Genomic DNA, 26,133 nt, shown 5'->3' on the forward strand with positions numbered 1-26,133 from the left:
GGGAGACACAGGGCCGGGGAGTCAGCACGGGGAGGGTGGGGCCTCTGAAGGAGGCTGAGCGGTGCTTCTTCAAAGGCAGCCAGCAAAGCCCAGAGCAGGCCAGGCCACTGTGAGCCTGGGGGGCCCTGGCTGACCCCGGGTGTTTGCACGCTGGGATTTCTGAGCTGAAGCAGACCCCTTCTCAGAGGACCCAGACCACGCCCTGACAACCCTTTTCCATCCTCACTGGACTTTACACACCTGAGGCTTCCCGAGGTGCCCTGCCTGACCTCCCTTTGCAGTGCCTCTCCCCCTGCCTGGGATGCAGTTCTGTCCCCCCGCCTCTCCATCTGGGCCACTTCTTGATTTTTTTTATTATTTTTGAGAAGGAGTCTTGTTCTTGTCACCCAGGCTGAGTGTAGTGGCACAATCTCAGCTCACTGCAAGCTCCACCTCCCAGATTCAAATGATTCTCCTGTCTCAGCCTCCGAAATAGCTGGGATTACAGGCGCTTGCCGCCACAGCTGGATAACTTTTTGTATTTTTAGTAGAGACAGGGTTTCACCACGTTGGCCAGACTAGTTCAAACTCCTGACCTCAGGCGATCCACCCGCCTTGGCCTCTCAAAGTGCTGAGATTCCAAGCATGAGCCACCATGCCGGGCCCACCTGTGCCACTGCTACCCAGCCCCTGAGATCCACCCAATGCCTCCTCTCCACAATCCTCAGCCTGGCTATGAGTGTGATTTAGCCAGGCTAAATCCTCACTCAGCTCTGAGTGTCCACAGCTATTTCTCTGTCTCTTCTACCACACTTAGCAATTCCACTGCAAAGTGAGCTGTGCACGTCCACACTTTACTAACTCTGGATCCATATTTCCCTAAAAGTACAAAGGCATAGGGCCCGAGACAAGGTTTGTCTTCTCATCACTATCCATGGAGAAAGGTTTGCCAAAGTCATCAGGGACACTTCCAGAACAGACAGACAGGACGTGGACCTGTCCAAACCCAGCCTGGAGGCCTCGTGAACCTGAGATGCTGCCAATGGCCGGCGGCACCGGGCTTCTTCCCTCCTGTCTTCACAGGAGATCCGCGAATCCGGGCTGCACCGGGGCAAGTTCTCAGAACGCACCAAATGAGACAATACCCACCCTTCTACAAACGGTCACTGAGCGCCTACGACGTGCCTGGCACAGGCCTGGTGCACAGAGCTGTAGTCGTGAGCACGGACAAGGTCCTGATCTCCAGGACACCATCCAGGGTGGAGTGTGAGGCAGGCACAAACAAGAGCCCCCGCAAAGGAAGGACAATTTGTGACTGAGAAGGGAGATGCGCTATGCCGAATATAAACAGGGTGAGCAGAGGGTGACCAGCTGGGCTAGGAAGGTCGGGGTCTGGTGTTTCTGTGCTTGGAGAGGAGGCTAGAGGGCCTGGCACCCACCAGGAAGGGACCCAAGCGTGTTACAGGAACCTGCAGAGGAGGATGTGTTGGGTCACTCGGACCTAGGGCGAGGGTGACAAGGAGGACCTGGCTCCCTCGCCCAGATCACAGAACCCTCCCTGGACAAACTGGCCCCTACAAGGCAGTGGTCATACTTGACATCTGCATCAAGCTGCAGTGTGGACTCATGGAAAAGACATCCAGCTGCAAGTCCGAGGGCCAGGAGGCACTTTAAAGAAACCCTAGTGAAATTAACCAACAATGCTAATTGCATATAGCACTGTTCTCAGGTCCCTAAACAAATACATTTCACTGATCTCCAAAGATGCAGACATCTTGACTCTTCACCCATTCTTTCAAGGTGCATATTTTTTATGTTTTTTAAGAGATGAGGTTTTACCATGTTGGTCAGGCTGGTCTCGAACTCCTGACCTAATGATCCGCCCGCCTCAGCCTCCCAAAGTGCTGGGATTACATGCGTGAGCCACCGCACCTGGCTAAGTTGCACACTTTTTATAATCTAAGCAATACAGTAATGCAGTGTTAAATGTGTAATTTAAAATGTATAGAAAATACACAGAGAGGAGGTATATGCTCACGTTTTGTTTACAGATGTGGCCCCAATAAAAGGAATACACGTGGAGTCAACCCAGTTACTAGAACTACGGCTTGAAATCAACTTCTATTTGAGCAAGTGAAATCCAGCCAAAAATTCAACTCAAGCTCATCCCAGTGTGAATGTGATTTATCCCAGGTTATGGGTGAGGGAACTGAATCCCAGAAATGTCAAGAGCTTTCTGTTCCTCCCCTTCAGTCTGAGACTTTGGAGACAGAGCTGATATCTCCTTAAAGTGGAGTCGGAAACCGGAAATCAGCACTCCTGGAGCTCTTTCACATAGTGGGGAAAGGACACAGCCCAGTGTGGGGTCTTAAAGATTGGAGGATTCAGCCTGGAGACCTGAGAGACAGACAAGGAGATGGCAGGAACGGGCAGGCCAGGTGGTGGGAAGGGCACTCACCTTGCGAACAGGCAGGTATGCACTGGCCCCATCCTCTCAGATAGAAAGAACTCGAGCAGCATGGGGTATGTGGATGGTACAGTCAGAAAATGAGACTGGAGTGGAGGACCACTGAGAGGGCAGATAAGGCGGGGCACGGTGGCTCGTAATCTCAGCACTTTGAGAGGCTGAGGCGGGTGGACCACTTGAGGCCAGGAGTTCGAGACCAGTCTGGTAAACATGGAAAAACCGTGCCTCTTTTAAAAATACAAAAAAATTAGCCACGTATGGTGGCTGGCACCTCTAGTCCTAGTTACTCGGGAGACTAAGGCAGGAGAACTGCTTAAACCTGGGAGGTGGAGGTCGCAGTGAGCTGAGATCACGTCACTGCACTCCAGTCTGGGTGACAGAGTGAGACTCTGTCTCAAAAAAAAAAGAGGACAGGTAAGCCAGGCATGATTCCCCACTACTGTGGGAGGGCCCCAAATACAGCCCCAAGTGGTGGAGGTGACGGCAACTGGGAAAAGGTGGCAGGACTCAGGACAATGTCCCCTCTTCCCACCATCCTGTGTAATGTTGCCCCCACAGTTTTTCTTTGTAACACGAACCAGAGTCTCCAATCACCTGATTTATGCATTTGCTGTCTTTCTCCCTGGCCTACAAGCTCCATGAGTTCAGGGATAAATCTGTTCGGGTCTCCAAAGCATCCTCATGACTTCCCACAGGACTTGGCAAGCCACAGTCCCCAGAAACATTTGCTGAATGACTGACTGATGGAGAAGTCTAAATGAGCTCACTCACTACTTCCCTGAGGGTGTACTGAGCCTGCAGCCTCCTTACAACCCCCAACAGAAACAGATAGGCTTCAGTGATGAAAACACGTTTCTGCACTGAAATGAGCCTCCAGACCCCCAGCCCTGGAGGTGACAGGTGCAACTGAGGCAGCTTGCATCTACTGACCACGTAGTGAACGCAGATGACAGGCTGGCAGCGTCTTCTCAATAGCACAGGTGATTCATTCCCTTCTTATTATTTGTCTTTCCTAATCAGAGGTTTATGAATGATCACTTACACTTAGTGGTTAATTGCCCTTCATAAAGATAGCTTTTTTATTTTTAAATTAGGCAGTTAATATATTGTAACTAATAGCGTCACCTTGTACATTATGGATTGACTGCCATTGATTGGCACCTGGAACGTGTGATTTGCACCCAAGTTAATGGAGCAGGTGAGTGAAGAAGTGCAGGGGGTCCCTGGGGACTAATTATTGCTAATGAATGATGATGTGACCTTCTCAGAACAGTGAGCAATCGGTGTGACAGTGAGATGACAGTGCCTCACATCTGTTATCCCAAACACACCTTCAGATGTGGATGAAAAATGAGTAAATCACAGAACTCACTTTGGGACTCTTCAGCCACTGGCCTCCTTTGAAATCCCAACATAAGTTCATCTAACATATATGCTCATAATATCAAGCACTAGTTTTAGAGAAGGAATCTGTCCCTGAAAAATCTGATTCGAAATGCTGGGGTAAGTCCCCTCCCGTTAGGTTCCATCCTTCTGTGCCCCAGACCACACACCCCCTTTTGATCCGTCACCGGAGATCCTTTCTGACCAGGGACCAGACCCAGGTTGCCTCTTCCTTATTTTAAATTACTGAAAATAAAGAGAGTATGCACTACTGTTTAAAGAGTAAACTATTAATGCAACATTATATTGAGCCTTGCCTCTGGGTAAGGACGGCGGTGTCACTCAGGATCCACGATCTGATTTGGTCCTCATGCCCAGGGTATTTGCTGTCCCTTAAGCACATTCCCAAGGGTCAGGTGCCTGGCAGGTGGCCCTCAGGAAGTAGCACCCATTGGGTAAATGAGCCCTTGAGGCAAGAACCATTATCTCCACTCTAAAGAGGAGATGATGGAGGACCCAGGAGACAGAGACCTGACCAAGGTCACACAGTTTGTAAGCAGCAAGGCCTGCGAGCCCAGACGGGGAGTCCTAACCCACAGTGTGACAGCATCTGGAGATGGGGCCTTTGCGGAGTAATTCAGGTTAAATGAAGGCATAAGGATGGGACTCCCATATGATAGGACCAGTGTCCCAGGAGGACGAGACACCAAAAAGCATTCCTGCTCTCTCTTTCCTGAACACACAGAGGCCACATGAGCACACGGCAAGCCAGCACCTGCTTACAAGCCCAGAAGAGGGGCCTCACCAGAAACCGGCCACACTGACCCCGTCATCTCAGCCTTCTAGCCTCTAGAACTGTGAAAAAATAAATGTCTGCTGTTGAAGTCCCCCATCAATGGCACCTGCTGTGGCAGCCCAGGCCGACTGGGGCAGCTGAGGAAGCAAATCCTTGTCATCCCTTGGTGGAGCCCATGCCAGATGTCACAGACTTGGCCTTGGAAGGCGTGGAGTACAAGAATTCCATAATGTCAGGAAAGCCCTAGGCAGGCACAGCTCTGGGACCCCAGCAAGGCTTGCAAAGAGCTGCAAAAAGAACCCCTGCAAAGAGGGACAAGACAGCTCTGGGATGGGCTGTTCCCCACCCCACCACCCAAGAACCTTGGGGAGGGGCCCTTCTGTAGGGTCCTGGCTGCCAGACAGCCCCTCTGACCACGGCTCCCGCCTTGACACACTGCCTCCTCCCCGAGTCCCATGAGAGTGAGTGGGGATTTGCTCCCACTTCCTGTGGCCAAACTGGATCTTTTTTTTTTTTTTTTTTTTGAGATGGAGTCTCGCTCTGTCACCCAGGCTGGAGTGCAGTGGCATGATCTCGGCTCACTGCAACCTCTGCCTCCCGGGTTCTAGTGATTCCTCTGCCTCAGGCTCCCGAGTAGCTGGGATTACAGGTGCCTGTCACCACGTCCAGCTAATTTTTGTAATTTTAGTAGAGATGGGGTTTCACCAGGTTAGCCAGGCTGGTCTCAAACTCCTGACCTCAGGTGATCCACCTGCCTCAGCCTCCCAAAGTGCTGGAATTACAGGCATGAGCCATTGTGCCCAGCCCAAACTGGATCTTTGAACTGACCTTTACCTTATCCCAGCAGGCCAGGACGAGCCTCTGAGTGACAACGTCGCCCGGTGCAATTACCGTGCATCAGATGAACTGGCCCTTACAAATCACCTCGGACTCTCCACATCTGCTGGCTGTCGGCATCTGCCAGGAGCACTCACCCGCAAATAATGAAAACCCTCTCATTACTGTTCCATAGCAGGTAAACTGTTAGGACAATTATTGGACATCCTGAGTGACCTTGGGACAGCTCAATAGCTGGCCCTCTGGGGACCACCGAGGGTCCTGAGGCTGCAGACAGCAGGGGCTCCTTTGGAGGGGAGGCTGGGCAGGAGGTGGGGGGATGCAGGAAAAGAGCAGCACGACCCCCTCCCAGCCAGGCCCCCTGCCCTCTAGCCCCGGTACTGGTCACCTTTGTGTGACCCAGAGGCCCTCACAGCACCCTGAGTCTTTGCCTTCACGCTCCCCTGGGACCTGACCCTGATCATCCTACAAAGCAGGGTTCATGTGCCTCTTCCTCCTGGAGGCCCCCAGGCCGTGCACCCGGGCAGAGCGCATCCTCCCAGCTCGGCCCACACAGCCCTTGGTGCTGCTCTGGTCCTGCTATCACCACCTCCCCCTCCTGCCTTCTCCGCAAGCCTGGGGCTCGGGAGGGCAGGGCTCTGTCTGCTCAGCACCCGCCCCATGCCTGGTACCTAACCACAGCGGAGCCAAGGTCAGCACCTGAGAGCTCCCTGGTGCAAAACCAGTGCCATCCTCAGCGACCAGAGCCTTGGTTTACCAACAAAGGGGTCACCCCAGCATCTCCTGTGTAGGGATCAGGGGCAGCGGGCACCCAGGCCAGGACCTCGGAGGCCAGGGAGGGGCCGCCAGGTGCTCGGGAGGACACAAGGCCACAGGGAACCCTCAGGGTCAGTGCCATCAAAAGGCTCAGGGTGGCAGCTCACCGGTCAGAGGGGCTGCCTGGCCCACAAAGTGAGGCTGGAATTTGGGAAATGTCAGCTCGTGGCTCACACTGAGGCTGGCAGGCAGTGACTGGCCCTTTTCTGCAGCAACTTCGCTGGATGCTTCTAGAATCCCGCCCCAAATCTACCCAGCACAGTACCAAGTACCCAGCGTAGTGGGAGCTTTACTGGGAGAAGCACCTAACTGACCGAAACCCCACATCTGATGGGCCCACTTGGTAATGGAGAAATTCACAGCAGGAAGAAAGGGGTGTGGAGGCAGCGGGGTAAGGGGGTGGAGGGTTGGTTGGTGGGGGCGGCGCTTTCCCACAGGAGGCTTCAGCCTCCCTAACCCCTAGCCTGCTCCTGCCTCCTGGGGCCACATCACAGACATCACCTCATATGCTGGGAGGGTCCCTATTACGACTGAAATGGGAACCAGTGCAGAGAAATACAAGCTCAATGCTTCAGTCTCCTCAGAGAGGGGAAAGGACGCTGACCACCCCCCGGGGTTGTAGTGAAAGGAAATGCCGCAGCCCCAGCCCCAGGCCCTCAGCAGCCCCAGCACCACCGCTGGGCAGCGCTAGCCACTGTCTGATTTTCGGATCTCTGGAACCTTGCCTTTTGGAAGGCAATAGAGATTGAACATGCACGTTTGGAGAACTAAAACTTGCAGAGTGCTCATTTCCTCTAAGAATCCAATTTTTCAAAACAGGAGGTCAAGCAGGAGCCCTGTAAGCAGAGCAGAGTTGTTTTTTCAATAGAAAAATACGGTTATTCCCAGGCCAGGTGCCGTGGCTCACACCTGTAATCCCAGCACTTTGAGAGGCCGAGGCAGGTGGATCACCTGAGATACGGAGTTTGAGACCAGCCTGGCCAACATGGTGAAACCCCATCTCTACTAAAAATGCAAAAATTAGCAGGATGTGGTGGTGGGCGCCTGTAATCCCAGCTACTCGGGAGGCTGAGGCAGGTGAATCACTTGAACCCTGGAGGCGAAGGTTGCAGTGAGCCGAGATCGCACCACTACACTCCAGCCTGGGCAACAGAGCAAGACTCCATCCTCCCCCACCAAAAAAGAAAAGAAAAGTACAGTTATTCTCATATGCCCAGAAATGCCCATGCTGATGTGGGGATGAGCCCACCCTGTGCCCTGATGGGCAGCAGTTGTGCCAGGGACCACCTGCAGGTAGGACCAGCAACAGATCAGCATTGCCCTCCTGGGAGTGGGGTCTGGCTTCCCACCGGGCACCTGCACCAGGCTCGTGGAGTCTTGGAGCCCCAGCCATAAATGGGGTGATGGCAGTACCCAGCCTTCCAGCTCCCCAGGGCTGCCATGAAGGAGACGAGGTAAAAGCTGGGCACAGTGGAGACCCCCTGGGCCCCTGGCACAGGGCACGGCCTTCACACTGGCTCTGCTGAGCCTGCTGCACTTGTTCCTCCTTCTGGATGACGGTCGAGGGCAGCCCTTGCAGTGAGGTGGGCAGCCCGCTGCTCCCTGGCTCCAACCCGCACACCCCTCCCCATGGTCCGCTAGACACTGTTGAGCAGCCACACACAACTTTGTGTCATCAGAGTTCAAAGTCTGAATGAAGAGAAGGACGCAGTGACGCAGTAGCCAGGCCCTAGCTGGACCTCTTGGTCTGGGTCAGCAGGGCAGTGACCTTAGCCAGGTGGGGAGGTCAAGCTGGAGCAGGCCTCCAGCTAGGTCCTTATAAAACACGAGGCACACCCTCCTGTGCCTGCACCTCCTCACCTGCCCACAGAACACCCATCTAGAGTGTTCTCTGACGTGCCTGTGCCACAGAGCCCAGATCACAGGGACATGTTGATCCCACGAGCATCGATGTCCCAGAAATCAATAAACACAATTTAGAATCAAGAGCATGGGAATCTGCAAGCCAGAGACCTTGGAGATCACACAGCCCACGTGTCTCACTTCACAGAAGGGATACCAAGGCCCAGAGGGACAGGAAATGCCTCATGGCACGTGGGGGTAGAGGGGTGGGGCATCTTGGGTCCTTTCTTCCACTCTCCAGCCTAGGAGTCTCAGCAGCAGCTGGTTGTCCCTGAGGGCCACGGTGGCTACAGGAGACAAAGGCCAGGCCTCTGGAAGTAAGGTGGGAGCTTGGTTCGGGAAGCAGACACACCTCCTCCCTGTGTGACTGTTGCTTGTCACCTAACCCTCTGCAACCTCAGTTTTCTCACCTGTAAATTGAGGCACGAACAGTAGCTATTAGACAGGGCTGTCATGAAGATTCTATTTTTTAAAAAAGACATGAGGCCAGAGGCTGTGACTCACACCTATAATCTCAGTACTTTGGGAGGCTGAGGTGGGCAGACTGCCAGGGGTCAGGAGTTCGAGACCAGCCTGGCCCACATAGTGAAACCCTGTCTCTACTAAAAACACAAAAACTATCCAGGTGTGATGGCGCACACCTGTAATCCCAGCTACTCGGGAGGGTGAGGCAGAAGAATCACTAGAACCCGGGAGGCAAAGTTTGCAGTGAGCCGAGATTGAGCCACTGCTCTCCAACCTGGGTGACAGAGCAAGCTCCATCTCAAAAAAACAAACAAAAAGACATGAGAAGCACCTGGCACATTTCGAATACTAAATAAATGGCAGAAATTGCTGTGGTGGTGACAATGACAACCCCGTCTCTGACAAATCCAGTGTTGGGGCAGGTACACTCTGAGAGGAAGCCAGGTGCCCAGGGAAGCAGGAGACACCCAGAGTGTATTGCCCAGGGGCATTTTTAGAAAGAGGGGAAAGTTCACACCAGCATGGAGCCCCGGGAAGAACTGAGGACAGAGGAAGTCCCAGCAGTGGCTACAGTGACTGGCGCCCCACCCCCAACACACACCGAGCTTCACCTGCATGTTCATGTGGAATCCTCTTGACAATCTGAGAGGTGAGTTCGTATTCCCATTTACAGATGGGACCTGCAGTTTGGAGGTGAGACCTGTGGTTTGGAGGGGCTGAGTGACTCATCCAGGGACCCAGCTGGAATGAGAATCTTTTCATGTTGGCCTCATAAAAATAGAAACAGATGTGGAAAATACAGCACCTCGAGCAGAACCGTGTGCTTCGGCTTTGCATGTGCACCAAGTTCAGCAACTAAAAGACTTTGTATGGCCGGGCACGGCGGTTACACCTGTAATCCCAACACTTTGGGAGGCTGAAGTGGGCAGATCTCTTGAGCTCAGGAGTTCAACACCAGCCTGGGCAGCATGGCAAAACCTTGCCTCTACTAAAAATAGAAAAATTGACCAGGTGCAGTGGTATGTACCTGTAGTCTCAGCCACTTTGGGGGCTGAGATGGAAGGGTCACTTCAGCCCAGGAGCTCGAGGCTGCAATGAGCCAAGATTGTGCCACTGCACTCCAGCCTGGGTGACAAAGTGAGACCCTGTAAAAAAAAAGAAAAAAAGAAAAGAAAGGAACCCACTCTTCAAAATTATTCGACCTTTCGACAACAAAATACTCCTTTGGCTCCCAGATATGGAATAAGTAAAACGTTGGCTTTTATCTCTTAATAGTTAAAGGTAAAAAGGAAAACAGGTACTTTAAGAAAAAGGAAAACGTTGGCTTTTGTTTGTTTGTTTTTGTTTTTTTGAGACCGAGTCTTGCTGTATGGCCCAGGCTGGAGTGCAGTGGTGCAATCTCGGCTCACTGCAACCTCCGCCTCCCAGGTTCAAGTGATTCTTCAGCCTCCTGAGTAGCTGGGACTGCAGGTGCACACCACTGCACCCAGCTAATTTTTTAATATTTTTGATAGAGACAGGGTTTCACCATATTGGCCAGGCTGGTCTTGAACTCCTGACCTCAGGTGAGCCTCCTGCCTCAGCCTCCCAAAGTGCTAGGATCACAGGTGTGAGTCACCTCGACCAGCCCAAAGTCTTTTTGTTTTGTTTTGTTTTGCTTTGTTTTTTGAGACAAAGTCTCGCTCTTGTCTCCCAGGCTGGAGTGCAGTGGCGCGATCTTGGTTCCCAGCAACCTCTGCCTCCCTGGTTCAAGCCATTCTCCTGCCTCAGGTTCCTGAGGAGCTGGGATTACAGGCATGCGCCACCACGCTTGGCTAATTTTTGTAATTTTAGTAGACACGGGGTTTCTCCATGTTGACCAGGCTGGTCTTGAACTCCTGACCTCAGGTGATCTGCTCGCCTCCGCCTCCCAAAGTGCTGAGACTAGAAGCGTGAGCCAATGCGCTCGCCCCAAATATTGGTTTAAGAGAAAATATTTCACTTAATTCTTGCAGCCTGGGTACAGGTATTACATATGGGAAACCAGGGCCCTTGAACCACAGCCATAAATGGGGTGATGGAAGGTAAGGGACTTCCTCGAGGCCACATTCCAACTATGGGGCAGAGCAGGAATTGGAAATCCAGGCTCTCACACTAGAGCTGACACCTGCCACTTTATGTGACACGATGAAGCTCTGCGACAGGTCAGAGGTGGCGCCTGCCCTGGCAGAAGCAGCAGCCTTCACTCCTCCCCAACAGGTGTCTGAATAAGTCCTATCACTTCTGGGAAGCTTAGGCTCCTCCTCTACAAGCTGGACAGCAACGTGACTGTCCCTGGGGGGCCTGGGAAGTTACCCTGCACACCACGGTGGGCAGGTGTGGCAAAGCTTTGACAACATGGCTTATCTGTACATTGCGGGATGCTGGGGGCGGGGGCAGGACTCCATTCATGAGCTTTGTAACCTGTGCCACACTCATTTCACAATTGGCCAAGGGCTTCCAACCAGAGGCAGCACCTGCAGGGTAAACCAGTCATCCTGTGCCAGAGCCGCCCTGGCTGCCCTTGATCTCCACAGGATGACCCCTGCCCACTCAGGCTGAGATCAGAGACTGAGAAGCAGACCTTACTCCCAACTGCAGAGCCACAGGAGAGCTTTCAAGTATCCGTCAGGTGTTCCTCAGGCTCCTTCCACACAATCCAAGTTCATCGTGCTATTATGACTCTAGCCCAGATACATGGGGGTGGTTGTGCTTCCTCGCTTTGTTTATTCTTAACAAAAATGGAAGTTTAGGCCGGGCGCAGTGGCTCACGCCTGTAATCCCAGCACTTTGGAAGGCTGAGGTGGGCAGATCACGAGGTCAGGATATCAAGACCATCCTGGATAATGTGGTGAAACCCTGTCTCTACTAAAAATACAAAAAATTAGCCAGGCGTGGTGGCGCGTGCCTGTAGTCCCAATTACTCAGAAGGCTGAAACAGAAGAATCGCTTGAACCCAGGAGACGGAGGTTGCAGTGAGCCAAGATCGCACCACTGCACTCCAGCCTGGCCACAGAGTGAGAGTCCATCTCACAAAAAACAAAAAACACAAAACACTTCCATCTCATCAATCGACCCCAGAAGAAACATTATAAATTTGAACATAGAAAACATTTTCCATTCTGAGCTAGGCACAGTGGCACACACCCATAATCCCAGCTACAGGGTAGGCGGAGGCAGGAGGACTCCTTGAGGCCAGGAGTTTGAGACCAGTCTGGGCAATATAGTAAGATCCCATCCCCATGAAAAATAATACACTATTCAAACATTGTTCATATACATATGTGTGTATATTTAATTTTGGAGTTCTACTCAAAATTTCATCTGATGGGATAAGTGCTCTGAGTACTAAGAATTCAGAACCCCTGGCTCGGGGACCTGTAAGGGGTCTCCAGCCTCCAGTGATCTGTGCACTAGCAAAACACATGCCTGGAGCAACGGTGGCGGCGGCATTCTAGAGAGACGGGGCAGGTGCCTGCAGAACCGCACAAGAGTCAGGGAAGGGAGGGGGCTGAGTCTCAAAATCCTCTGTGCTTCCAGGGAATAGAAAGGAAAAAGTCTGGAAGGGTGCATCTTGTCACCCGGGGGAAGTGACTGGGACAGGGTCGAGGACAAGGACTTGGACTTTTCACTCTGCATATTCACAGGCTGGTGAGAATGTTTACATAAGGAGGCCACCTATTTCTTATGAAACTGAAAATGTTGAAATGACTGCTGAAACGACAGAACCCAGGATGAAAGCGCAGCGGCTTCCGTCTCTGAAGACAAAGTGCTTCACCTCCTGACAGCAAACGGGGCCACAGGTGACAGCACGTTCTCGACAAACACCCCTTGTCCAAGGTCCAGGCTGCGTCAGGAAAGCTCCTGTTGGCTTAAACGAACTCAAACAAATGGACCTCTCCCTGCAGTGTCCTGCCGACCCCTCTGGCAGGTGCCACGCCATGTGTGGGGGTGGATGAGGCTCCAGCCCAGGCCCACGGCCCACGTGATCATTACTATTATTGTTGTTGTTGTTACTACTGCTGCTACTCCCAGGGACCTGTGCCCCTAGGGCCGGATGCTGCCAGGGAAGCCAGGCATGAAGGAGAAGATTCTACGGCGCCAACACCAGCCGCACTTCAAAGATCCCCTGGCTCTGGCCCCTCGCTGCTCTAGGCCTGCTGGGAGGCACCTGTGTTTGATCAGGATCTCCAAGGCACCTGCACACATGGGGGACTGAGGGGTGCTACTGGAGGGATGGGCTGTGGCCTGGCTCCACAGCACCAGGGCCATCGGGGCGGTTCTGGGTGGGAATTGCTTTATGAGGCTGCCCCAGGCCAAGCCTGCTTCCTTCCGCCGGCTCCAAAAAGGCCTGGCTGGACCTGGGCTGGGCCCAGCAGATGTGCTTTAGTGGCCCAAGACAGGATGCAGTAAATGCCCACTCCCTTTCACATGCAGATGCCTCCTAGCCACAGGGCCAGGACCCCGAGGCCGGCCTCTGCACCCCTCGCTGTGCCCGGCCCTGCCTCTGAATGGCTCCCCTCGGGGAACCCAATCCGCCCATGAAAGGGCTTCAATAAAGGGCCTGGTGGGGGGGGGCCCAGCCAGTTACAGATGTCCTCCGGCCTGTGACCACGCCCACCCACAAGTCCTGGAGCAGCAAGTGGGCCCTGCCCAGCCAGCAGCACCAGCTGGCCTCAGAGGTTTGGGCCTCCTGCTCCTCCATCTGGGATGCTCTTAGCCCAGATGCCTGCCTGGCCGGCTCCCTCAGCATCCTCCAATCCCAGCTCCCTCAACATGGGATCTGGGAGGCCAGGCAGCCCCTGGTTTCCCCACCTTGCTACGGGTCTCAGATGCTCTAGCCTTCTGAAGTGCATGCCGTCACCTGCTGGACCCCCAGGACGGCAGCATCAGCTCCACCAGGGCACGGGCTGCCACCTGCCTGTTCACTGTCGTACATCCCCAGGGCCTAGGATGGGGTTTTTAGTACAGCAGAGGCACTCAATGCAGGCTTGTTGAACGTGTGTGGGAAGGAATGAATACATGAAAAATAAAAAGAAATGAATGAATGAATGAATGTGTGTGTGCATCCATCTTTAATAAGGGCTCAGCAACCTTTTCTACTTCTGCCAGTTTCTGAATCTCTCCGATTTTTGGTCCTCACTTTGAAAAGAGGAAGACCCCCACGTCAGGGGCCGGTGTGAAGGGAAGGTGGGCAGTGAAGCACCTGCCTGGCGCATGACAGCCTCCCTTGACACAGGGTGACTGCTGTGGCTGTGGGTATTATTTTAACAAGCTGAGCTTCTACTCCCCCTGTCTTCTGTGGTCCTCAATAAAATCACCACAGAAAATCCGAGAAGAATGGTGACAGTGGGTCGCCCCTTGCAGGCTCACAGAACGGACGATGCTGCCTGGGAACCCACGGTGCTGGGAGCTGCCACGGAGGCATGTGCTCCCCCTGCCAACCCTAAGACCCCCGCATCACACTTGTCCCTCTGCGGTGGCCGGTCTCACCCCAGGAACTTCCTTTGAGCTCCTGCAGGACTTCAAAGCGGGCTGTGCATATCAAGGAGGCCACAGCATGAAAGGCGCAAGGCCACCGTGCTCCCGTGGCCGCAGGCCACACAGGCTTCCCCTGGCAAGCAGGGCCTGTTCTGTGAAGGCTTCCTGGCTCCATCACCAGGCGAGGAAAACAGGCATCCTGTATCTCTGGAAAATCCCTGGGGAAAATTCCAAAAGCAGGGACATTTTCCTGGAGTGGGGAGTCTCCTGCACCGCCTTTGCAGCACTTTGGGCCTCTGTCACGGCCCCCACGGGCTCGCAGGGGAGGGTATACAGAGCTTCCCGGGGCCTGAGCATGGTGATCTGGCCCTAGAGGCACTGGGTCTTCGTGGAGGGGCCTTGCCCTCAAAAGCCAACAGAAGAGCTGAAGGGGGCCAGAAAGGTCTGCCGAGAGCCGGAGGGCACGCTGGGGTGGCCGAAACCAGGTCTGTGGGTGCTGGGTGGCTCAATGGCTCCTTCAGTGAAAACCCCACCAGGAAGTCTGTGTAACTGGGGGCCAGTGGGAGAGGCCACAGAGGTCACTTGAGAAGCCCCCAGAGGACAAGGCGGGGCATGGGGACTTGGTCCTATGGCATGGGAAGCCCATGGCTTTCAGAGACCAGGCCATCAATTCTGCAGGCCCACAGATAGCACAATAACAAAACCTCCCAGACCACCGGTGTGATGTCCCCTCACCAAAAATAATCCCATATGCTTTTGGGAAGGGAGCTCTTAGCCTCTCCCAGCTACATCACAGGCTGCTGGTGTATTTCAGGATTGTTATTATATTGCTGTTAGATGTATACAGTGTAGCTGCTACCAGAGGGACCCCCAGCTAGACAAATCTGCAGGAGTCAAAGCAAATCAAAACAAAACCCTCTAGTGACCAGTCAGAAAATGCCAGCCCAGAACCCACAGAGGTTAACAGAACACTTTCCAGTGTCACAACCTGGAATCTGCGCATGTTTGTTGGAGAGTTCTGTATCCGGTGGGGGCCATCTGCTCAGAATAAGCTGTCAGAGAAGCCTGTGATCTTTTCCAACTCCCCCCTCTCCCTCAAGGATTACAAGTAGGGGTTTGGGTTGGGCAGACCAGAGCTCAAACTGTCCCTGGGGGGCTGGGCATGGTGGCTCACACTTATAATCCCAGCGCTTTGGGAGGCCAAGGCGAGTGGATCACTTGCAGTCAGGAGTTTGAAACCAGCCTGGCCAACATGGTGAAACCCTGTCTCTACTGAAAATACAAATATTAGCCAGGCATGGTGGCGAGCACCTGTAATCCCAGCTACTTGGGAGGCTGAGACAGAAGAAGTGCTTGAACTCGGGAGGTGGAGGTTGCAGTGAGCCGAGACTGCACCATTGCACTCCAGCCTGGGCAACAAGAGTGAAACTCCATTTCAAAAAAATAAAAAAGGCCGGATGCAGTGGTTCACACTTTGGGAGGCTGATGTGGGTGGGTCACGAGGTCAGGAGTTCAAGACCAGCCTGGCCAACATGTAAAACCGTCTCTACTAAAAATACAAAAAATAGCCAAGTGTGGTGGCGAGCCCCTGTAATCCCAGCTACTCAAGAGGCTGAAGCAGGAGAATCGCTTGAACCCAGGAGGTCGAGTTTGCAGTGAACCGAGATCGCACCACTGCACTCCAGCCTGGGCGAAAAGAGCAAGACTCCATCTGAAAAAAAAAAAATGTTTTTTAGAGATGGGGTCTCACTCTGTCACCCAGGCTGGAGTGCATTAGCACATTCATAGCTCACTGCAGCCTTAAACTCCCGGACTAAAACAATCCTCCTGCCTCAGTCTCCCAAGTAGTTGGGACTACAGGTGTGCACCGCCATGTCCAGCTAATTTTTGTACTTTTTGTAGAGATGGGGTCTCACTGTGTTGCCCAGGCTGGTCTCAATCCTCCTGCCTCCAACCTCCCAAAGTGCTGGGATTACAGGCATGAGCCACTGTGCCCAGACGTTAATATTTTGAATTTTAATATTCAATTCAATATTTGAATTTCAATATTTTGAATAGAAAATACATTCACATGGTTCAAAAACCTTAAAAATGTTGATAGGCAGCCGGGCGCGGTGGCTCACACCTATAATCCCAGCACATTGGGAGGCCGAGGTGGGGGGATCGCATGAGGTCAGGAGTTCGAAACCAGCCTGGCCAACGTAGTGAAACCCCGTCTCTACTAAAAATACAAAAACTAGCCAGGTATGGTGGCAGGTACCTGTAATCCCAGCTACTCTGGAGGTTGAGGCAGGAAAATCACTTGAACCCAGAAGGCAGAGGTTGCAGTGAGCTGAGATTGCGCCATTGCACTCCAATCTGGGTGACAGAGCAAGAGTCCGTCTCAAAAACAAAAACAAAAACGTTGATATACAAAGTTATACAGTGAAGAGTCTTTCTCCTACCCTGTCTTAACCACAGAGGGGCTCCCACTTTCCTTATCCTCCAGCTCTTCCCAGACTCTGAAGCAGACTGCGTCCTTCCAGTGTCTTTATGCAAACACCAGGAGGAATACATTCTAGCTTTTCTGCCTTTTCTACACCCGAAACGGCGCACCGTGCACGCTGCTGTGTGCTTGCTGTCTCCACTACTAATATGTCTATAGACGGGGATGCTCATGCCTTTTTACACTGCATGTTATTCTGCTGTATAGACAGACCCTAGTACTCCCCTACTGATGGCTATCTGAGCTGCTTCCAGGCTTTTGCTATTTAAAAGGCACTTCCAGGAATGACCTTGTACTTGCGTCATTTCTCACGCACGAGACAGGGCAAGTTCCCAGAAGTGGAACCACTAGTAGATAATGTCAAATGTATCTTCCACAAGCAATGTGGCAGGGTCTGTTTCCACAAACTCTCACAGAGAATGTGTTCTCCTACTTCTGGATTTTGGCCAGTTTTGTCAAATTGATGAAACACGGCAGCTTGGTATAGTTTTAATTTGCATTTCTCAGGCCAGGTGTGGTGGCTTACGCCTGTGATCCCAGCAGCTTGGGAGGCCAAGGTGGGTGGATCACTTGAAGCCAGGAGTTCGGGACCGGCCTGGCCATCGGTGCAAAACTCATCTCTACTGAAAATACAAAACTTAGCCAGGCGTGGTGGCACCCACCTGTAGTCCCAGCTACTCAGGAGGCTGAGGCACGAGAGTCATTTGAACCCGGGAGGCAGAGGCTGCAGTGAGCCAAGATCGTTCGCACTTCTCTTATTTGAGCAAGGCTGAGCCTCGTCCTTCCTTTCCCATGAACCGCTTCTGGCCTTGCTCACATTGCTATTGGGCTGCTTGTTTGTTGTCTTTGCTTTCTAGATTTTGAGGCACGGATGTAAAGGCCTCCTGTCCAAGATTTCAAAGGAAATCTCCCTTGCTTTCATTTGCATTTGTATGTCTCACGTTTTACATTTGTATTTCTTTAAAACGCAAAAATCAGGCCAGGCGCCATGGCTCATGCCTGTAATCCCAGCACTTTGGGAGGCTAAGGCAGGTGGATCACAAGGTCAGATTGAGCACATCCTGGCCAACATTACGAAACCCTGTCTCAACAAAAAATATGAAAATTAGCTGGGCATGGTGGCGTGCACCTGTAGTCCCAGCTACTGGGGAGGCTGAGGCAGGAGAATTGCTTAAACCTGGGAGGTGAAGGCTGCAGTAAGCTGAGATCACGCCACTTCACTCTACCCTGGGCAACAAGAGTGAAACTGTCTAAAAAAAATAAAGAAATAAATAAAACATAAAAGTCAGACCATGTGATATGCCTATTTAAAGTCTTCACTGACTTCCTGCCACTCAGGATAAAGTCCGGACACCCCTCGGTGCCCCTCAAGTTCCTGCCTGGTATAGCCACTCCCTACCCCCACACTCCTCCTGGGCACACAGGACTCTTCAGCCCCTCCAACTCGCCAAGAGCTCTCTTCCTCAGGCCCTTGCAGCTACCATCCTTCTGCCTGGAATGCGCTTCCTCCACCTCCTCCCGCAGACGGTTCCCACTTGTCCCTCCAGTGCCTTCTCCTCAGAGCTGCCCCACCCCCTCTCTAGCACAGACCACCCTCGCCCATCACGCTGTCAGTACCCTCCCGTCTTCACAGCCCTCAGGCCCACCTGTGCTGAGGTGCTTTACCTGTGTGCCTGCAGCTTTCCTGTGCCTCTCCCCTCGACACGCCAGCCTCAGGAGGCCTTGTGTGCCCCAGTCACAGCACTGAGCTCTGGCCTCCTGTTCCCCGAATGAGGCCCACTTCACCCCAAATCACTGCCCAGAGCCCTCTGCTGGATTCCCATCAGTGCCACCCACAGGATGCTCTCATCTGTGACGGAGCCAGTCTAAAGCTTTAGGGTAATGGAGAATAAGGTCAGGAATGCATTTAACTCTGACCTTCAGCCAACACTGATGGCAGACCCAGGACCCAGGGGAGTGTCCTAGGTCTGGGCTGCCCTTCACGCTTGCTCCTGGAAGCCAAGTATCCCTGTTCCCAGTTCCCTGCCTCCCAAACACCTCCAGCTTCGCTATGCAGGACTGTTTGGGTTCCTATTATCTCAGCAGCTCCCAGACATACAGATTGGTAGGATGGGGTCTCTAAGCAGGACCAAGAGGCTCGCTTAATTGCCATCTACAGGTAGGTATATTGAGTCCCAGTGACATCAGGCCACCAAACCAGGGTGCCCCAGCTAATGACTCTGGGAGGCCAAGTCCTGGCAATTAGCCCTTCCCAACTGCCTGTCAACATATGGCAGTGTGGCCTGGGATGCCAACAGGAGGCCTTACAAAGCCCAGGTTCAGTGGTGCCAACCATGCTACTGAAAGTGTCCTCCTGGCTGGGCACTGTGGCTCATGCCTGTCATCTCAGCACTTTGGGAGGCTGAGGAGGGCAGATCGCTTGAGCCCAGGAGCTCAAGACTGGCCTGGGCAACATGGCGAAACCTCATCTCTACAAAAAATGCAAAAATATTAGCTGGGCATGGTGGCGCACACCTGTAGTCCCAGCTACTTGGGAAGCTGAAGTGGGAGAATCTCTTGAGCCCTTGAGGTGGAGGTTGCAGTGAGCTGAGATTGAACCCCAGCACTCCAGCCTGGGCAACATAGTAAGACCCTGTCTCAAAAATAAATAAATAAAATTAGGCCAGGCGCAGTGGCTCGTGCCTGTAATCCTAGCACTTTGTGAGGCTGAGGTAGGAGCATTGCTTGAGCCAAGGAGTTCAAGACCACCCTGGCAATATAATGAAACCTTGTCTCTAAAAAAAATAAAAAAAAAAGAAAAGTGTCCTCCATGGTCAAGTCTTGATGGGCATGATGTTCTCTTCCTCCTCCTCTCACCTAAGCCAATGCAGTCCAATAGAATTATAATGAGAGCCACAAAGGTAATTTAAAGTTTTCTAATAAGCACATTAATAAAAGTTAAAAAAAAAAAAAAGGTAGAATTAATTTCAAATATTTTAACCTAAAACAGTATATTGGCTGGGCGCGGTGGCTCACGCCTATAATCCCAGCACTTTGGGAGGCCGAAGCGGGCAGATCATGAGGTCAAGAGATCGAGACCATCCTGACCAACATGGTGAAACCCCTTCTCTACTAAAAATACAAAAATTAGCTGGGCGTGGTGGCGCACGTCTGTAGTCCCAGCTACTCGTGAGGTTGAGGCAGGAGAACTGCTTGAACCCAGGAGGTAGAGGTTGCAGTGAGCCAAGATCGCGCCACTGCACTCCAGCCTGGCACCTGGCCACGGAACAAGACTCTGTCTCAAAAAAAAAAACAAAACCTAAAACAGTATATTAAAAATATTATCAGCCAGGCACGTGGCTCACACCTATAACCCCAACACTTTGGGAGGTGGAGGCAGGCGGATCACCTGAGGTCAGGAGTTCCACAGCAGCTTGGCCAACATGGAGAAACCCCATCTCTACAAAAATACAAAAATTAGCCGGGCATGATAGCGTGTGCCTGTAACCCCAGCTATTCGGGAGTCTGAGGCAGAGGTTGCGGTGAGTGGAGATAGTGCCATTGCACTCCAGCCCGGGCGACAGAGCAAGACTCTGTCTCAAAAAAACAAAACAAAATTTTACAAACAAACAAAAAATACATTGTGATTTCAACATACGAACAACATAAAACCGTTTTCATGTTATTTTATATTTTTCTCACTAAGTCTTGTGTTTTTGAGGGTTTTGTTTTGAGACGGTCTTACTGCAGCCTTGACCTCCTGGGCTCAAGCGAACCTCCTGTCTCAGCCTCCCAAGTGGCTGGGCCTACAGGCGTGCACCGCCACACCCGGCTTATTTTTAAATGTTTAGCAGAGATGGGGTCTCCCTATGTTGCCCAAGGTGGTCTCCAACCCCTGGCCTCAAGAGATCCTCCTTCCTCCGCCTCTGAAAGTGTTGGAATCACAGGTGCAAGCCCCCCTGCCAGCCAAGTATTGTTAATCGGTGTGCATTTTTTTTTTTTTTTTTTTTTTTGAGACGGAGTTTCACTCTTGTTACCCAGGTTGGAGTGCAATGGCACAATCTCGGCTCACCGCAACCTCCGCCTCCTGGGTTCAGGCAATTCTCCTGCCTCAGCCTCCTGAGTAGCTGGGATTACAGGCAAGCGCCACTATGCCCAGCTAATTTTTTGTATTTTTAGTAGAGACGGGGTTTCACCATGTTGACCAGGATGGTCTCGATCTCTTGACCTCGTGATCCACCCGCCTCGGCCTCCCAAAGTGCTGGGATTACAGGCTTGAGCCACCGCGCCCGGCAATCGGTGTGCATTTTACCCTTACAGCACATCTCAACTCAGATTGGCGACATGTCAAGCGCTCAGCAGTGCACGTACCAAGTGGCGGCCCTGTCTAACCGCGCAGCCCTAACCATCAGAGGCCTGGTGAACGCCCTGGGCAGCAGTGGGGTCCTCCCGGGCCAGCTCTGTGCGCGCACCGGGGTGGTAAGGGGAGGACGGGGCGGGGTCTGAACCAAGGCCCCGCCCCTTCCGCCCCGCCCCCTGCCAGCAACCGAAGGACCTGGCTGAACGTAGAGCCCGGCTACCCTAGCGGCACCCCGCGACCCACTCACCTGGCCACCGCCTCCACCGAGCCGGCGATGGCCATGCCGCCGCCCGCGCCGCTGTCGTACAGCACGCCCGAGATGTCGAGCAGCACTCCGCGCACGCCAGCCAAGAGTTCGCCCCACGGGGCCATGGCGCCCGATAGTGCTCCTCGGCTCCGCGTCCCAAGAGGCGTGGGTACCGCGGCCGCGCAGGAGCGCCTGGGAAGTGTAGTCCCGCGGGCGAGGCAGGGCGGGGCGGGGCGGGAAGGCCGGGCGGAAACCCGGAACTGGGGCGCGGCCTGGGCATCCCGGGGCCGCGCGCCCCAGAAACGGTGTCCTTTTCGGAAGTTTTCTTTCCAGGAGATCAGCGGACAAAGAGCAAGAAAAGCAGAAAACAAGTAACTAAGAAAGATCAAAAGCAAGTTGAGACAACAAGAAGGCACCTGTAGCCAGGGGCGGTGGCTCACGCCTGCAATACCCGGACTTTGGGAGGCAGAGGCGGACGGACCGCTGGAGCCCTGGAGTTCTAGACCAACCTGGTCAACATAGTGAGACCCCGTCCCTATTAAAGAAAGAAAGAAAAAATACAATACAAAATTGAGGTCGGATGCAGTGGTTCATGCCTGTAATCCCACCACTCTGGAGGCCGAGGTGGGAAGATCACTTGAGGTCAGGAATTCGATACCAGCCTGCTCAACATAGTGAAACCCCTATCTCTACTAAAAATACAAAAATCAGCTGGGAGTGGTGGCGCATGCCTGTAGTTCCAGCTACTCCGGAGGCTGAGGCGGGAGAATCACTTGAACTTGGGAGGCGAAGGTTGCGTAAGCCGAGATTGCACCACTGCCCTCCAGTCTGGGCAACAGAGCAAGGCTCAGTCTCAAAAAATAAAAAAAATGTGTATGCAGATAACAGCCCTGATAGATGAAGATGCGTAGGGACTGGGCGAAGAAGAAAATGGGACTATCACACTGCATTAGGCCCAGGAAATTTTTTGATAAGCTATAAAATACCCCTCAATGCTACATTATTTTTGCAATAAATACAAATTAATATTGAAAGGGAGGAGTTTCCTTGATGGCCCCTTGGAACCTTTCAAGTTATTAAATTGAAACAAGAACACTTTACTTCTGGTCCAACTTAGCTTTGAGCTTTCAAAGAAGAGAGGATCATATTTCACTACTTCATGTCAGGTTTTTTTTGTTGTTGTTTGTTTGTTTTTTTGTTTTTGAGATGGAGTTTCACTCTTCTTGCCCAAGCTGGAGTGCAATGGCGCGATCTCAGCTGACATCGGAACTTCCGCCTCCTAGGTTCAAGTGATTCTCCTGCCTCAGTCTCCAAAGTAGCTGAGATTACAAGTATGCACCACTATGCCTGGCTAATTTTGTATTTTTAGTAGAGACGGGGTTTCTCCGTGTTGGTCAGGCTGGTTTTGAACTCTGGACCTCAGGTGATCCACCCGTCTCAGCCTCCCAAAATGCTGGGATTACAGGTGTGAGCCACTGCACCCAGTCCATTTCAGGCTCTTGCTTCACAGAAAGGATGAAGAATTCGTTGGATTGTTATAGCTTTAATCCAGTTCAATGAATTCTGCATATTTTGTTGATATTAGGGGAGCTGTTTACAAGAGAAATAAAATATAGTTCCTACCCTTTAGGGATTTCCACTAATGGGGTTGGGGAATCGTACACCTTATATAAGGGTTCTTAAACAAAGATAATAGAAACCACTCCACCTACAGCGGTTTTGTTGACATGGGGCATGAAGGAGCTTACAGATTTCCTGGGGAGATGGGTTTAGGAACTACACAGCCAGGAGCCATGCAGCTATGAGAAACACCTGATTTTACTGCTCCATTGAAATCACTGCCCCCAATCACTTACTGCAGCCCCCAGCACAGCTGCCCCCAAATGAACAGAACATATCCACCACTATGCAATCTGAAGTTTCTCTTTCTCCACCTGTGGCCACCCACTCACTTTCACTGTGTCTAGCTTGGTGGAACCTAGCCCACGCTGCAAGGGATTCTGGGAAATGCAGTTTTTAGTCTTCCAGGGGCTGAGTGAGTCAATTTGGAGAATCCGCCAGGACTGTCATGAACCATACATATATTGAGACCCTATTCTGTGCAGTGGGCACTAGACGTGCAATAAGTTCTAAGATGTGATCCTGGCTTTCCAGGATCAAGACTGGGCAGAGAGCAATGGACCTTCATGATTGCTGACCAAATGTGTGCCAAGTGGCAATGAGTGACACAGACACAGTCAAGAGTATGACCTCTGCAGGCCTTGGAGGGCAGCAGTGGCTTCTTGGCAGGGGGCAGCCTGAAATGGACCTTGGAGAATGGCTGGGCTTTAGCTTCATGCTAAGGAGGAGGAAGAAGGGTGCTTCTGCCAGCGGTGTGAGCCTACCCATAGTTCTTTCTTTTCTGACAGCTCTGTGGGTACTCTTGGGAAAGTCACTTTCATCTCTAGGACTAGGGTAAACAGAATAATGCCCCCTTGAGATGTCCACATCCTAATCCCCACAACCTTTAAATATATAACCTTCCATGGCAAAAGGGACTTAGATCTTTCAGAGCCTAAGCTCCTATAGGGAAATTATCCTGGATGGCCCAGATGGGCCCCATGTAATGACATGAATCTCATAAGGAGGAAGCAGGAGAGAGTCAAGTGTCAGAGAAGGAGGTGTGACAGCAGAAGCAGAGGTCAGAGAGAGAGAGATGTGAATATACTGCACTGCTGCCCTTTAATATGAAGGAGCCATGAGCCAAGAAATGCAGGTGGCCTCTAGAAAAGGCAAATAAATGGATCCCCCCTAGATCCTCCAGAAGGAATGCAGCCCTGCTGGTACTTCAGTTTTAGGACTTCTTACCTCCAGAACTGTAAGCTAATAAATTTGTGGTTTTAAGCCACTAAGTGTATGGTAATTTCTTGCAGTAGTGACAAGAAACAAATACAAGGATCCAGGTTCCTCACCTGAAAAATGACAAGTTGGTCCAAGGTGGCAAGTCTCTAAGTGTGGGCCACTGATAGGCTAAAACCTGATCTGAAAGTTCCAGGCCTTTCTTGGGATGCAATGAGTGTGGGACATTGTCTATGTTAGGGTTGTGTTTGGCTGCATGTAACAGAAACCCAACCATAGTTGCTCAACCAAATAGAATTGCTTTTCTTCATATATCAAGAAACCAAGAGGAAGGCAACCCTGGATGGGACAACAGCTCCCAGGACCGTCAGGCAGCAGGCTGCCTCCTGCTTTCTGCTCCACCACCGTCTGGCCTGTGGCCTTCCCCTAATGCTAGCAAGATTCCTGCTGCATGTGAGGCATCACGACTGCATTTCAGGCAGGAAGGAGGGGAAAGAAAACAAAAAAGGGCATGTGGCAGCTGAGTCTTACCCTTTATATCTGGAAAGCAAAAGCTTCCCCAGAACCCTGATTCAATGGACTCTGATTCGCATCTTTTGGGCCAGAGCTAGTCAGGTGGCACACAAACACCACAGTGTGCCAGGAAGCATACACCACTGACTGAGCTTTCGGCCTGTTATTTTTCCAGTAACAAATCTACAACCTATGTCTGAATTTCAGCTCAACTATGAATCCATCAATCATCTATTGCTGTACTAGACATATGCCTCATCCTTTCAGATTTGCTTGTTGTAGTCAGGACTCTTCAGTTGCCAGTGACAGAAGCCAAATTTCAAATGGCTTAAATTTAAAACGGAAGTACTGGCTCACACAATCAGATAGTCTAGCAATTGACAGCTTCAGGCATGGCTGGATATCAGCTCTGGGCTCACAGAGTCTCTGGTACACCACCTGGTGAAGATCCTTTTCCTCAACTTGGTCTGGCTGTTCCAGAAAGAACTCTGGCTCTCTTGGGACAGTGTCCCCCAGTGTCTGTGTTCCAGTGGAAGTGATACTGTTACAAGACACCCATCCTGACTTGTGCCCTTACCAGGGCTGGAGGTGGGGCGCTTGCGTACAGTCCCAGCATGACTACAAGGAATGGGAGAGGAAAAGTCCGCCAGCAAAAAGCAGGGTACATTAGCCAGGCGCACTAGCACATACCTGTAGTCCCAGCTACTCTGGAGGCCGAGGCAAGTAGATCACTTGAACCCAGGAGTGGGAGGCTATAGTATACATGACTGCAACTGCACCTGCAAATGGCCACTGCACTGTAGCCTAGGCAATATAGCAAGACAAGAAAGAAAGGAAGAAAGAAAGAAAGAAAGAGAAACAGACAGAAAGAAGGAAGGAAGAAAGGAAGGAAGGAGAAAGAAGAAAGAAAAAGAAAGAAAAAAGGAAGGAAGGAGAGAGAAATGAGACAGGAAGAAAAAGAAAGAAAAGAAAGGATGGAAGAAAGGAAGGAAGGAGAAAGGAGAAAGAAGAAAGAGAAAGAAAGAGAAAGGAAGGAAGGAGAGAGAAATGAGAGAGAAAGGAAGGAAATGAAGGAAGAAAGGAAGAAAAAGAAAGAAAGGCAGGCAGCAGGGCACTGGGAAAGAGGAATGAGGAAACAACGTGGCACAGGCAAAAGTAGCAGGTGCCCGCCAGTCACAGAGACCTTTCTTATTATTGAAGTCCATCTCCCTGGAAAGTGAGACCAGACCAAGTGAGGCCCATATGAGCCAAAGAATATTCTGCTTTATTGAGCTGGGCTATAGTGGAAAAAAAAAGTTGAAACACCATTGATGTAGAAATGCTTCTCAGGCCAGGCGCAGTGGCTCACACCTGTAATCCCAGCACTTTGGAAGGCCAAGGTGGGCAGATTACTTGAGGTCAGGAGTTTGAGACTAGTCAACACAGTGAAACACCATCACTACTAAAAATACAAAAATTAGCTAGGCATGATAGTGCAAGCCTATTGTCCCAGCTACTTGGGAGGCTGAGGCAGGAGAATTACTTGAACCTGAGAGCTGCAGGTTGCAGTGAGCCAAGATCGTGCCAC

At 51.9% G+C, this 26,133-nt stretch overlaps 1 protein-coding gene across 1 annotated transcript in view; it reads right to left on the bottom strand.

Annotated features, from left to right (window-relative positions):
• LHPP (phospholysine phosphohistidine inorganic pyrophosphate phosphatase) overlaps window positions 1-21,375 on the bottom strand; it is a 151,777-nt gene extending 130,402 nt beyond the window's left edge. Inside the window, exon 1 of the mRNA XM_012453399.2 lies at window positions 21,216-21,375. Within this exon, the coding sequence (XP_012308822.2) occupies window positions 21,216-21,340 (125 nt within the window). The 5' untranslated portion in view covers window positions 21,341-21,375. The remainder of the gene's footprint in view (window positions 1-21,215) is intronic.
• Window positions 21,376-26,133: the final 4,758 nt, after the last annotated feature.

Source organism: Aotus nancymaae, unplaced genomic scaffold (assembly GCF_030222135.1).
Source record: "Aotus nancymaae isolate 86718 unplaced genomic scaffold, 86718_ANA_hifiasm-v0.15.2.pri h1tg000010l, whole genome shotgun sequence".
Taxonomy (NCBI): Eukaryota; Metazoa; Chordata; class Mammalia; order Primates; family Aotidae; genus Aotus; species Aotus nancymaae.